The sequence below is a fragment of the Lissotriton vulgaris genome, chromosome 7, assembly GCF_964263255.1.
Source record: "Lissotriton vulgaris chromosome 7, aLisVul1.2, whole genome shotgun sequence".
Lineage (NCBI taxonomy): Eukaryota > Metazoa > Chordata > Amphibia > Caudata > Salamandridae > Lissotriton > Lissotriton vulgaris.
In genome coordinates this window covers 1609904334-1609919096 of record NC_141695.1, presented here as the reverse complement: position 1 = coordinate 1609919096, position 14763 = coordinate 1609904334, and the positions used below count along the sequence as shown (strand labels likewise).

The 14763-nt window shown below is 43.2% G+C and overlaps 1 protein-coding gene across 2 annotated transcripts in view; it reads left to right on the top strand.

The window, feature by feature from the left end:
• The window catches only part of PLTP (phospholipid transfer protein), a 258838-nt gene extending 245734 nt beyond the window's left edge, over positions 1–13104 (top strand). For both annotated transcript variants that reach the window (XM_086932536.1, XM_086932537.1), the window contains exons 15-16: positions 4182–4258; positions 11781–13104. In XM_086932536.1, the coding sequence (XP_086788662.1) occupies positions 4182–4258; positions 11781–11894 (191 nt within the window). In that variant the 3' untranslated portion in view covers positions 11895–13104. The remainder of the gene's footprint in view (positions 1–4181; positions 4259–11780) is intronic.
• Positions 13105–14763: the final 1659 nt, after the last annotated feature.

Below are 14763 nucleotides of genomic sequence, written 5' to 3'. Positions count from 1 at the left end.
GATGTGAATTCAAGTTTTGGAATGCTTAACAATAACTGTGCTGCGGCATTCTGCAGGGTTTGTAGCTTATGTAAAAATTGTTTTCGAATATTGATGAAAAGCGCATTACAGTAGTCTACTTTAGATGAAATTAGAGTAGTAACTGCAGTCTTCTGCAGACTCGATGGAATGAAAGGCAACACTTTCCTTAGTTTTTAAAATAAAGAAACCTGCTGAGGTGATATGTTGTATTTGTCCTTCAAAGGAAAGTTTAGTGTCAATGATTACTCCAAGGTGTTTTGCTCTGTCACTGGGGATAGGTAGGTTCCCCAATTCCTGGGGCCACCAGTTGATCGACCAAAAACAACAGGGCCTCAGTCTTCGAGGAGTTTAGTTTTAGGCAGTTACTGTTCATCCACTTCCCAATGTGAGAAATTCAGTCAAGAAACTGGGCTGCCAAGGCTTTGGGATTGACAGACACAAAAATCTGCTTGTCATCCATGTATGAAACCAAAGAAAAACAGAATGATCTTATCAGAGCCGCAAGTGGGGTAACATAAAGATTAAATAGGGTGGGGCTCAGGGACGAGCCCTGAGGGACCCCACAAGGCAGAGAGAGGCCTTCTGAATACGCTCAGGTAAAACGGAGGTGATGAACTGAAGTGCATTATTCTTGATCCCAATTGATTCCAGGCAATCAATTAGAATATCGTGATTAACCGTGTCGAATGTGGCTGAAAGATCTAAACGGATCAGAGCCACATTTCTACTGCCATCTATCATCTGTCTAATTTCTTCAGTAGCTTTGTCCAACACCAGCTTGGTACTATGATGACTACGAAATCCGCACTATGTAGGATCATGGCTCTTTGTATGGTCTAAAAAAGTAGTTATTTCTTGATTGATGATTTTTTTCGACCAATTTGGTGGGAAATGGTAGTCGTGTTATTGGGCGATAATTATTAGGGTCTGTGGCATCCAGATTAATTTCTCTTAACAGTGGAAGCATGGACCCTTTCTTCCCGTCTATAGGAAAATATCCGGCAAGGATTAAGTTGTTGAACAAGGTTGTGAGGTGTGTGGCTATCACTTCTGGGGAAAAATGAATTATTCTGGCTGGACAGGGGTCCTCGGGAGAGCCTGATTTAATCTGCATCAATATCCTTTGGGTCTGATCCACCATCAGAGGTCCAAAATGGGACAGAGTACTAGCGTTGTGGGTGCTCTTCAGCGGTCTGTTGTTTAGGTTGACATTTGGATTAATGTCTAAAAAGGAATCATATACCAATTTGACTTTGTCTTGGAAATGAGATGCTAGTTTATTGCAAAATTGTTGATTAATATTGGGGTTCTTAGGGTCTGGTATTTTCAATAATTTGTTAACTGTTGCAAATAGTTCCTTAGAGGAATTCTTAGCTTCTTCTATTTTTGTCACAAAGAAATTATTTTTCTCCGTTAAAATCATTCTTTTATAGGTCTGTAAATTGGCTTTATACACCTCTTTGTCTTCTGCTTTGTGCTAGAGTCTCCATTTACGCTATGATCTCCTACATTCCTGCGTTTTCCGTCTAAGATCCTCGCTGAACCAGGGTATATTTTTACAGTCCCTTGAAATCCCTTTCAGCAAGGCTTAACAGAGGATAAAAATGGTTTAATATTTTCTGCACAGCGCTAAGTGGATGTAACTGGGCTACAGATTTTCTAATATTTCACGCAACGCAGCACATCAACTATATATCACTGCACTGCACAGGGTGGGTAGAGACATATCTACTAAGATTGGCCTGCCTGATGCTGCTCTTATTGCCTCTACTGGCGGACACAAACAGGTTTGCCTTGTGTACAAAGGACAGCCTTGCACCATTGTGCAGAGGTGAGCGTGTGCATTCCAGCGTAGGATTAATACTGGAAGCATACACTTCCAGTGCACATTCCAATGCCTGGACAAACTCAGAAGGATCCCATGCACGGAGTGTGTGCGGAGCACTGCAGCACACATGCAATTCATCTTTGTTTCTGAGAAAGTAACACATTTTCCCTTGTTAATGCCTGCTTCAATGAAGCATTACTCTTTCAATACAAAGGGGCTTATTTACAAGCTCCTTGTGCCACAGTAACGCCTCCTCGAAGCAGTACAGTGCAAAGCAGTGCAAAGGGTTCATGCAACAAGAAAGGCATCTGTCCAGCACAAAACACCTGGATAGTAAATATTCACATAAGAGTTCGCATTCCCTTGTACTGATTTGCATCACTTTGTAAAGGTCCAACGATCTAGTAAATCTGGGCTTGGATCTCAAATGGAGGAGCAAGCGAAGTGCACTAGGCTATCTCCCTGCAGCAAATCATATAAAAGGAGTGTTATTGTAGTCAGTTTTCTGCTCTCTTTCTGTGCTGACAGTTTGTGCCTCATCATGAGGGTCCGGTGACAGTAGTCATGTGCCCAATCAGGATTACCAAGTCTTTGTGAAGATCAGGGATCCAACTTTGTTCACCTTGACACTTTTCCAGCTGAAAACAGGTGAAACGCATGGGGTAAAGTCTGCGGTGTAACGGCAATAAACAAGTAAGAATCGGTGCTGAAGTACTATATTATCAGGAGTATTTCAGACCCAGTTTAAAATGACCAAATAGGTGAAGTAGGCACGGTCCTATGGGCCCCACACCTTTTAGGGGCCCGTGACAACGGATCAAAATAATATTTATTTGATTGTCAAAGAAAATTACAATCAAGCTTCCTTAAATATTGTTTCCAAAAGAGAGAAAAAAATGAATCAACTCAAAGAAACGAAACCTTTACGTTAAAAGACTCTATAGAGAAAATACTGTATTAATATAATGTACCCTTTAACAACTTAAAGTCCATAACCCAGAGACCTCAGATTCACGTAACAGTTTATCTCTTTAAAGCTCATCTTCTGGCAGCTGGCAGTTTGTAAAAAAAATCTGGTTAATTGGGTATTAGGAGATAATTTGCGAGGGGGCGAAATTTCGACTGCCTAGGTGTCTCCATATGGTTTAATCCCGCACTGTTCCAACCCCTACATCCGGAAATTATCGAGGCCTTCAGTATAGGAAACTTTGGAGGAGAACGTGGTGGGTGGTAGCACGGATCACATTCTTGAACAAACATAAATGGACTCTAACTTCCTTCTTTACCATACCTCATCTCACCTTTGGGTTTTGCTCCACTCATGTTGAAACGCATCTACACAGCCTCACTGCTGCCTTTGATAGGTTAACCAGCCTCCTCTCTGCTCCAGCCTGGCTTTTCTTGTGATCTCTGGCTCTGCACTCTACTGGTTTCCTGCCTTCCAGCTGTACTTACTCTACACCTGGAGCCGGTTACCCTTCCCTCTGTCTTCCTGACCAATATGCCTGCCATCAAAAAAATGAACATGAAGTGGATCTTGACCAGATGCTTCCAACAAGGGTTTTGAATCCGCTCTCTTTGTTGAAAAGCTATAGCGGCAAGATGCCTTTCAATGAAGAGGGCGGAATAGAGACCATTTGTTGGAAGAATTTTGATGAGATTTAGATCATGTTCTTTTGTGGGCTTGCAAGGACTTTGAAAAATATTTTAGGGGTTGGCCTCAACCTGGGGGGGGGGGTGTAGGTGTGACTGCTCCTCCGAACATCTTGTTAAGTCATTTCGGTGTGTTTAGGGAGAGTGTCTGCAGTGATATTACACTGGCCACCTGCATTACTTTCCAATATGGCTGCCATGTTCTGCTTTGTCAAGACATTGTCTCAGCAGATATGCATCAGGGTCTTTATAACCCAAGAGGCCGGACCATGATGTTATGTGCTAGTGTGCACACACTTAGAATAGAGCATTGCAGCCTATCCTTCAAGAAAGTGTTGTTTAGTGAAAGATGTTGCAGAAGTAAGGTGCATTCGATACTTTCCCATGGATTGAATGAAACTTTGAAACATTATTGCAAGTGATGTGGTATGGTTGCAAGACTATGCCAAACGAACAGATGCAAATGACTCAGAGTGCAGTCTTTTGGGATTTTCCTGTGATGTGTAAAGAAAGCTTCTGTGCCCCATACCAGTGCTGCTCAACAACTGGCTATTGTGTTTTGATAGAGTCGAGGCCCTACAGCCATGGAATAAACAGTCTTTGTGTGAATGCCTGGCAAGGATGATATCGAAGAGTATCTATGCTATGTGCTAATCCTCCTTTTTATTTTGGTCTGCAGAAAGGACAAAGAGAGGCGTGCAGATCCCGCTGCCCGAGGGGATGGACTTCACCAAGGAGACAGTCACCAACCATGTGGTAAGAATAATGGATTCCCCACAGTACATTTTACAGAGTTGTGACATTCTAACACTTGTCCCCTGCCTCACAGTCGTACAAATGTATTTAATTATTTAACCGTTTTATATGGCGCTTCTGCACCAAAGGGTATTTGGCTGCTCTACAAAAATAACCGATCACGTGCATTAGTATGCCTTATATTTTTGGTATCTCATGCATGGAAAGTCCCTCCAACACAGCATGTGTAACAGTGTGAAACCCCCAGTATGCAGTAGCAGTGCACATTGCTGTGTAGCACACAAAGTCAGTATAATCCTCCATTCTGGCACTTGCACTATAGTAAAAAACAGCTGGTCAACCACAGCGCATAAGCCAATAGTGTTACCGTCAATATACACAGGTATTGAGGCATAACAGGGGTCCTGTGGATTTCACATCTTCACCACCCTACACCGTACGCAGGACTTGAACCCAAACCTCATGCATTCACAGTCTACCTTAATTACTGAAATTGGTAAGTAAAAAGAAACAAAAAATTATGGATTTCAAAATGGCTGTAGCCAAACTTCTTAATTTATGCACAGCAAAATAAGAGGAGTCTTTTCACCTGTCATTCCAATTAAATTAGGATGATACATTTCTTAGAAGATACCCCCGGTTTCAAATAACATTTATTTCAGGAGATTTAACCATAATGACATTTAATATCTTCGAACTTAAGTAGAGATTGCTGAAATAGGCATTGTTTTTCTCCATTAGGAAAGGATCCCATATCCAAAGTCTAGGTCATTGGTTCTCCTGGTATGATATGTGCAGTTTAAAAAAATCATAAATGATATACTAACTATGCTTGTCAAGTACAAAGGACAGGTCTATAAACCTTGCAAGAGCACACAGGGCTCATCAAATTGGAGATCATGTGCTGAGCCAAATGCCCGATGCTCAGGGTCTCCTGCTGTTTCCAGCAGATTCAGGGGGCATAGGGGCTGTGCAGGACTGGATGGTCAGAATGGCTCTCAGATTTTATGTGCAGTGGAAGGCAAGGTACCTGGGAGAATTGCATTGCCAGAGGCCATGCCCAGCATGCAGCATCTATTCATGGCCATGGACCATCTCCTTCCTCACCGACAGAACCCAGAGAGTCCGCCTCCCCCGTTCCATTCCGTAACCACCCAAACCATCTGCGGCGTCCCGCAGGGCTCCTCACTCAGCCCGACGCTGTTCAAAGTCTACATGGCTCCCCTCGCCCACATCGCCAGACTACACAACCTCAACATAATCTCCTACGCCGACGACACCCAGCTGATCCTCTCCCTCACCAAGGACCCCCTCATCGCCAAATCCAACTTGCACCAGGGTATGAAAGCCGCCGCCGATTGGATGGAGGCAAGCAGGCTGAAACTGAAAGCAGACAAGACAGAGATCCTTATCCTTGGGACCAATCCCTCAGTATGGGACGACTCCTGGTGGCCAACATCACTGGGAACCCCCCGCCCCCCCCCCCCCCCCCTCCGGCACCTACAAACCACACACGCAACCTAGGGGTCATCCTCGATTCCAAGCTCTGCATGTCCAACCAAGTCAACACAGTCTCCTCCTCCTGCTTCCACACCCTTCGCATGCTCCGCAAGATCTACAGGTGGATCCCGACGGACACATGGAAAACCGTCACCCACGCCCTCGTCAGCAGCCGACGACTACGGAAACGCCCCCTACGCCAGAGCCCCGTCCAAACTCGTCAACAGACTCCAAAGAATCCAGAACACCTCCGCACGCCTGATCCTAGACGTCCCGCGCCGAGACCACATCACCCCCCACCTGAGAGACCTGCACTGGCTTCCCGTAGACAAAAGAATCACATTCAAACTCATGATCCACGCATACAAGGCACTCCACAACACCGACCAGCCTACCTCAACGACAGACTCTCCTTTTACACACCTAACAGGAAACTCCGCTCCGCCGATCTGTCCCTGACCGCCGTCCCGCGCATCCACAAAACCACCTCCGGGGGCAGGTCCTTCTCCCAACACGTGCCAAGACATGGAACTCCCTCCCTCTCTTCCTACGACAGACCACAGACCTCCTGGCCTTCAGAAGACTCCTCAAGACCTGGGTCTTCAACCACTAACTGCAGCTCTCCACCCCCCCCCCCCAGCACCTTGAGACCCTACCGGGTAAGTATAAGTAGAGCGCTTTACAAATCCCTGATTGATGGATTCTTTGATTGATTCATGTCCATGCACTGCAGAGACCCACTTTGGCCAAAGGCGAAAGAATCTCATTAAAAATGTAAAACCTGTTACTCCCAATATCACAAGCTGGAAGCGTAACATGGACTGGTGCATGTTCTGGGAGAAGACTGTGTATGTTGCACCGGGGTGCCCTTGGAAATGGTCAGGAGTGTGGGCGAGGTGGAATTCATATAGGGGGGATATCTGTGCCACACCGATTGTCCCTACATATGATGACCCAACATCACCAATGAGCATATGATGTGCATCAATGTGGACTCACCTATCAGTGACATAACTCCAGTGTATTTCCCATATTCAAGCATGTATGCAAAGAAAAAGTTGATGCTGATTTCTGTTTTGTGTGTTGTAAAATCAATAGAAAGATATTTTTTAAAAAAATTCTAAAACCTAAAATAAAAAATAAAAACATTGTTACAGGAGAGTTATGGTTCTTTTCTCAAAAGTAGTTTTGTTATTCATTATACAAAACCTACAGAGACCCTTAAAAGCTTCATCTCAATTGATGTTAAATTTAATATGGAAACCTAAAGAACTTTGGAATACACCAGCTATTGGGTCAGTTACAGAGTGTCTTTCCACAGCATTCACTCGTTCAGGCATCTCATTACCATTCCACTCTTCTAGTCATGCCCAGTAATACATTCCTTTGTCAGACGGGATGCACCTATTTGTAAAGTAAAGTAGAACCCAATTGCACACTCTCAACAGTTTTTTAATCCCCATGGTGCTGAATGAAAGGGGGTATATATATATATATATTGCCACAGCTTCTTCTCTCCACTTCTTGTAGATCAAAGGACACGGCACAGCAACAGTAGTTTTAAGCGTTTTATTATTATTTACACACCAGTGCAAACATAACGTGCATCAAAAAAGGACGGTCTACGCGTTTCGGCTCCTGATATATATATATCTATCTATCTATCTATCTATCTATCTATCTATCTATCTATATATATATATATATATATATATATATATATATATATATATATATATATATATATATATATATTTTTTTTTTCATTCCTTGGGCTATGAAATGGATTCTCATGGTCTCAATTTCCCCCATGTGACCGTTCAATCCTACAGTTCTCTCTCATTCTTCGCCTCCCTTGTCAGCTCTTTCTCTTTCTCTCAATATCTCCACTTGAATTCTCCACAAGAGCAGAGGCAGGTTTCAGTCTTTGGAGAAAGGGTAAAATGCTAGTCAGTCAGCACCATGACTAGCTGGCATTAATGAGCATTAAAGCATGGGGGCATGTGTGTCACTAGCACATACAGAGTGAGCATACTCAATGCTCTCAGAGAGTGGTTTGTTGTTGAATGGTGTATTTTACTGCACAACTTACAAAGAAACTGGCTCAAAATCACATACAGGCAAGTGAATGGCACTCATGAAATATTCCATTACTCTAGTCATACATAACTATAGCAGCCCTTTAGTACTAAGGAAATAATGACAGTGTAAGGAAATTACTCTTTTTGTATGGTCACCCCTAAGTTTTTCGACTAATTAGCCATAAAGGTAGGGTGCAACATATGACACAGGCAGGGCATATCATTTATATACCTTAACAGTAAAGCAAAATAACAGTTGTATTTACTGTGGAAAGATTTAGCCGCTCAATTGGCGAATACAGGGCTACATGCTGACCCCTCAGCTGTGCTAACTCGTGAAAGGTCTGACCAAAGTAGGCACTCCAAGGTATCAAACAACTCGTTACATTAAATGAAAAGAAAAAGGGCTAGGACAGCACACCTCTTTTCACTTTCTAGTTATACAGACATCAATGACTTATATGGGTATAAGTAGCCCCATTCAGCTTAGGTATAGAGACATATACTATAGTCAAACATAAGGATCCCAGATGTATAGTAATCTTGATAGTCTTATTCCAAAAATCACTTCAGTAAAAGCTCCCAGCACACGACTTGCCGACACGTGTTTCGTCTTAAAAATACTTTTTCAAGGCAATGGAAATATGAATGTCCTAGAAATCTGGATGGTTATAGGATGTACAATGGTCAATGAAGAGCCATGAATTGATAAACAATATGGTAAATCTGTTTCAATCCGACGATCCAAAATGGATGTAAACACTCATTTTCTAATATCAATAATGGCGAAAATCACCAAAGTTGCTCACTGGTCAGCACGTATTAGTATTGTGGCATATTGTGCAACCACCGTAGCCTCCCAGCTTACAAATATTTCAGAAACCGGTCACAACCATGATGGGTCCCGACCTTTTGGGCAGTCCGGCCCACAGAGAATCTCCGCCCTCCGACTCCCTATCAGGGAACACTACTACCCATTTTTTGTGTTGAAAACTCGTTACATTAAGCCTGACTTGTATCTCTAGTAGAAATTAATGCAACTTGTTGCTATGCACAGCTTTAGCAAAGCTGCCACTTTGTTGCCTTTAAAACTCCTGTGCCTTCCGGGCACACATGGAGCCTGCTGAACCTGACAGCTTTCTGCCTCCTGGAGAGACATGCCAGTGACTCTCAGAAAAGAGAACAATGAGGGATTGCAGGCAAGGAAGATGTCACCACTCTCCTGCAGGAAGCCACTTAGGTGTTTGCCCCAAAAGCCTTTAAAGAGCAGAAGTGGAACACAGCCACGGCCGGCAGTGGGAGTACCTGCAGGGCGGTGACGTGGGGAGGGGGAGGGGCAGGGGGTAGTAATGTATGGATTACGGAGTTTTACAGGTAAGTAAACTTTTACATCAATAAAATGAATTTTGTTGTGTGCACTGCATTGCATTTGGGGATGCAGTGCACTCAACAAAATTCGTTTTATTTATTTAAATGTATACTTACCTGGGACGCTCCGTAATCCATACATTACTACCCCCACCCTGCCCCTCCCCACATCACGTCACCGCCCTGCAGGTACTCCCACTGCCCGCGGCGGCTGGTGGGACTCCAGAAGGGAGGGCTGCACCATTTTTGAGGTAGACAGGCTGGCACGGGCAGCAGAGAGGCAAAACCAGTTGGCAGACTTGTTTCCCCAGGGGTGTGTAGCCTTGAGGTTGCCACACCTCAATGGTGGGCAAGGGAGGTCTGAACACAGAGAGAGGGGTCTCACTAGCTTGGGAATGGGCAGAATGGTACATCCTGGGATAGCCAGAAGTTACACTCCACAAGAAGTGGTCATCAGATGGAAGAGAACCTGGTAGCCCATTGGCTACCAACCGCATCCTGCCCTGATGGCACTTCCCGAGCATAAAGGGGCGCCCCTAACACCCAGATATCAGATCTCAAACTCACTTGGAAGAAGGACCAAAGAAGGACTGCCTAGCTCCACTGAGGGACTTGCAAAGAGAGAACTGCACCTGGTGACTAGTGAAGAGAGGGACGGTGTCTCCCATGTTCCGCTCAAGGAGAAGTCCCCTCCAGAGCCCAGTCAAGCCAAGAGAACTACAAAGGCCAGCTGACTGGCCTCCTGTTTGCAGCCTAGGGACACAAAAGCTGAAGACGCCTGCTGGGTGAAGTTGGTAGCCCAAAGTCTTCAAGCCACTACCACCGCCGCCATGCAGCACTGAGGAACTAGACTCGATGCGCAGAGCTGCACTCAAGTTCACTGAACCTGGGAGTGCTCTCAGAGAGTTGCTGGGACCCTCCGAATACAACCTATTGACTCAAAAAGGATTAGCCCGTGACCGTGACAATGGGTGACTGGTAGTCCAGTGGCCACTGGCCTTCTGCCAGACCGGAGAGGATTTTGTGAAACATCTTCCCTGCACACAGAACCCCCTCACCATTTAGGTGCATCTGCAGGAAGACTGTGTCGCATCCACAGCCATCATTAGAGCATCTTCAGCATAGTCTACCTCTTACATCAGGACCACTCCATAGGAATCCATTGCAACGCAAATAAAGTGCCTGGAATTGCTGAAGAACTGCTTCGCCGGCGACGGTAACTGTTCTTGAGGACCTGGCTGGTACCCCTGCTCTCAAGGCTTTTTTATGTATTGAGGAGAGGTAGGACTTAAATGCTTGCTGGATTGGGTGAGGCAGAGAGTAGTCATTTTGTTATTGGCAACAGCATGCAGAAATGGTAATATTGATGGTCTTTCCTGCTATTGCCAGGAAAGGCAAGGTGCATGGGGAGCTTGTTCCAAAGTCTTGGTGTCTAGGTGGAAAAGGTTTGTTTATGCATTTTACAGATAATGTTTCGTTTAAGGTCACAACTACTACCTTACCACCCACAGTTCTTCCTACATTAGGAACTAGAGATAACCTATGTGGAGGATCGGGTAAAACGTTCACCAATCTTATTATGGTTGTCCATCTGGTCCAATGAACATACGTCACTTAACAAAAAAATAATTAATGATCGTATTGCTTGTGACAAAGCCACAAAAGTCCATTGATTCAAATATTGAATCAACGGTGTATAACCTTGCCGGGCCAGATCTCTTTAATAAGCCCCAGTTTATAACACAAAGTGAAATTCCATGAGTTAAAGCCAAGTTTATTTCTTTAGAAACTTTGTCCCAACGAGGGTGAAATGATGAAAAAGCCAACTATTTGGGATTGTCTTATTACCCTAAGATCATTGGATATGGAGCCTTAATTAGACATTGTTAAAAGTCCTTGGGAGAGAGCGCTCCTTACTAGATTACGTGTGGGTAATATCCAGTCCCACTGACATATTGATTTGCCCTTGTGACGAATAGTCACCAAAAACACTTATGCACTTTATATTTTTTTGTTCTTTTTACAAAAGCTTTAAACATCAGTTTTTAGTACCAGTTATACATACAATGGACTCTTTAAATGTATTTATCTTGAGAATACCAAGCGGCCCCTTAATTTGTAATGTCGTAAGCATTTTCTTTCTAAATCAGCCATCCAATAACGCAAATCTATGTAGTTTGCAACTTTATAGGTATGTATGTGTTTCTGCTTTTTTGGGGGGGGATTTTTTTTTTATTTGAATGTCATTGGTTTTTAATTGTGCGTTATTGATTATTTTCAATAATCAAATAAAGAATATATTGATTGAGGTCACAAGCAACTAAAGTTGATGGTGGGTATCAAAGCTGCTTCTCCATTCTTGCTTTTAATGTCTTAGTACTGTCAAACTTCCCCAAAGGTTTTAATGAATATGCATTACACTCACGTACATTTCAAGGAAAATTGAAACGGCTACCACATCTGAAAAATATGCTCACATTATACATTTTTGTCAAATGTTATTATATCTGCAGGATGTATTTTTTGTATTCTTCCACATATGTATTTGTTGACATATGTGTCCTTTTCTACAGGGCTTCATATGCGTAGGTGGGGATCTGCACTTTTCCAAAGGCCTTCGGGAAGTGATTGAAAAATACCGTCCAGCCCCCAGTGCTGAGCCTATCGTCAACATCACATCTAACTAAGAATCTGGTGTCCTGGTGCCCTTAGGGTCTCTGTGGCCAGACCTTCCTTCAATTTGCTGGTGCCTCGCATCCCCATTGTCTCTGTCAATAACTTTCTATTAAAACATTTAGAAGAAAGCTGCTTTACAGCGCACCTCCTCATCAGGACATCCTCAGATCCAGTGTGTCCAACAGTTAGAGAGCAGCTAGGGACGAGGGAGAGCGTTTGTTCTAAAGAAAGAGAGAATTCACACCGATTGTGATTTTATATCCACTGTCGGGCTACTTATACAGATCTCAGCTGGTATCAGGGTACCATCGCTCCACTTTCGTAGGTCGATGGGGGCGATCACGGGATAGATGAATCCCTGTGTATGAGCTTCTAATTAAAGCTGATTCAAAATAAATTTAGTGGAGACACAACGAGTAGCAACCATTCCTTTTTAAGCAAGCCAACCAAGTGAGCGTCGTAGAAATAGAAAGGTTTGGCTTATCAGCATGAGTAAGAGCTGGTTCATAATATAGCCTCCCCAAACCATAGGCAGTCTGCATACACACTCATGTATTCCAGTGGTCAGAGGAATCATGAATATTTTAGACTAGACCTCCATGCAGTCTGCTTGTCTATGTGCAGGGCCAGCATGCAGTGTATGTGGCCACTGTGCAGAAACTGACCTTCCATGCGGAGTCCTTGCTTCTATGCAGACTCTGGGCCACCTCCATGAAGCGTACCAAGCATCTGAATGTTCATGCAGTGTATGAATGCCATGCACAGTTTGAGTCCATACAGTTTGTGTGCCTCGGAGTAGAATTGTTTCGTGTAGCACGAGGTCGTCAGTGCAGCGTTTGTAAGTCCATATAGTGTACAAGGCTCCATTGCAGTGCACTGAATTTAAGTATGACATACAGAGCCTCAATGCAGATTGTGGGGTAATGTTCAATGGCTGGGACTCTATAAAATGCTTGGGTCTTTCTGTGGTCCTACAAGTGGAGTATGGTCTTCTATGTAGTTAATGGGTCTCTGTATTTAGTGTGGGCCTCTGTTAATGCTTCTTTGCACTAAATGGACGTTAGTCCAAAAGAATGGTCTGTCTTTATATAAAGTTATCTGTACAGGATACGAAGATGGTTACATGAATATAGCTCTATGAAGAATGCCTAAGGCTGTCTAATATGTTTAATTCATGTCATCTGCATACTATTATAATAAACTAAAAGAGACCTTTTTCTCCTCATTTCTTTCTTTTATGAACCAAAGTAACTCCACTGACTCAATGCCACTGGCTGTCCCTTTCACTGAAGAAAGCAGTCTGAGGAAAGCCATACTGTTCTTATAAAGACGAATAACCTCACTTTATCCTCTATAGCTTCAGCTACCCAATACCGATTACTAGCAGAGAAGGGGCACTTGTGTAATTCCATTAAGGGTAGGCTACTTTTCCCCACCCCACTTACTGTGAAATACTTTTACCAACATTGTTTTCATCCATCCTAACTTTTTCCCCAGAATTTCCTACACTCCGGATTCATCTCATCTCCTCGAGCTGTATGTTGACAACCTGCTTACAGTAGGAACAAGTTCAAGATTCATGTACTCTGTATTCTCTTTCATCTGATAGTTTCGGTATGAACGGTAGACAGTATGATGTCTGTCCATTGCTCAAAATACTGTAAAAATTGACGGCCTCCTCAGGTCATTTTTCCGCCAACAGTTTTTGAAGCTTACATGGTGTCGGGACCAAAAATAGGTTCAAGTTAACGTCCAAAGCTCTTCTGGAAATTATGGGCTAATCTGGATCCTTGAGCACAACTCCATATGAGACCACTCCAAAGGTTTCAGCAACAAAAGTTCATAAATCGTGGTGGATTATAAGGATCTTGTGGTCAAATCGCAGACGTTGCAGAGTAACCCGAGACGGAAGACGCCAAAGTATTTTCTTTCACAGAGAGAGAACTTTCACACACCCAGATCTTTCTGATGGAGCAGACTGGGACCAAAAATGTTTTTCTTTCCTAGTGTCATGCGGTTTAATTTCTAGTTTACCGTTACTTACAGGGTTAGGCCCCATTTCTGCCCTGGAACTTTTTCTCCTCTGGTCATAAACCTTTGAATATCGTATTATGAGTCAAAGAGCGAATCAAGAATCATGAACTTAAATTGGATTAATAGTTTAAGTTCAGTCAATGATGAGTGTTTAGATATGTTTTAAAACCTGTATCCTCATTTAAAGATTAGTAAAGTTGATTTGGGCATTTTTGTTTCGATTAGTCGACAATCAAATAAATGTAGGGAAATCTCATCAAAAAGATAAAATAAATAATCAAGTAATACATTAAACTGCACTAAACAAACGACGAATTCCCTCTACTAAAGATAGGGATCAGAATTTAGATTGCAGAAGCCATGAAAAGTTTGGATTTAAAAGGAAAAGAGCGAGATCAGAGGAGCGCAAAGCGAAGCTTAAAGCACCAGACGTTCCCATAAAGGGTAGTTCATGAAACTCAGCCGAGTCTCATCAATCCAAAATAATCAGCATACAGTTGCAATAGCAATCTGCCAACTTAAATGCCAATTACAGGGAAATAGGAAAACAGCAGCAGCAGCAGCAACTGTCAAGAGTCTGGCAAGGGGAAGAAGAGGAAAAAAAGCATTGAACCATCTACATAGGAACACGCACTAATATAAAAGACATGAATACATATTGCAGACATTGTATCGGGCTCCTTAATCCAAAGACTATTAGGTAGCATCTCTTGTCATCGAGCAGGTTCAGCTTCTCTGTTCACTCGGAAAATACATGTGGCATGTAAAGTTATCACAAATGTAGCTATTGCGTAGTTAGGTACTGGAAACAGAAGCCTTACTTCCCATAGGCATTTGAGCACAGGT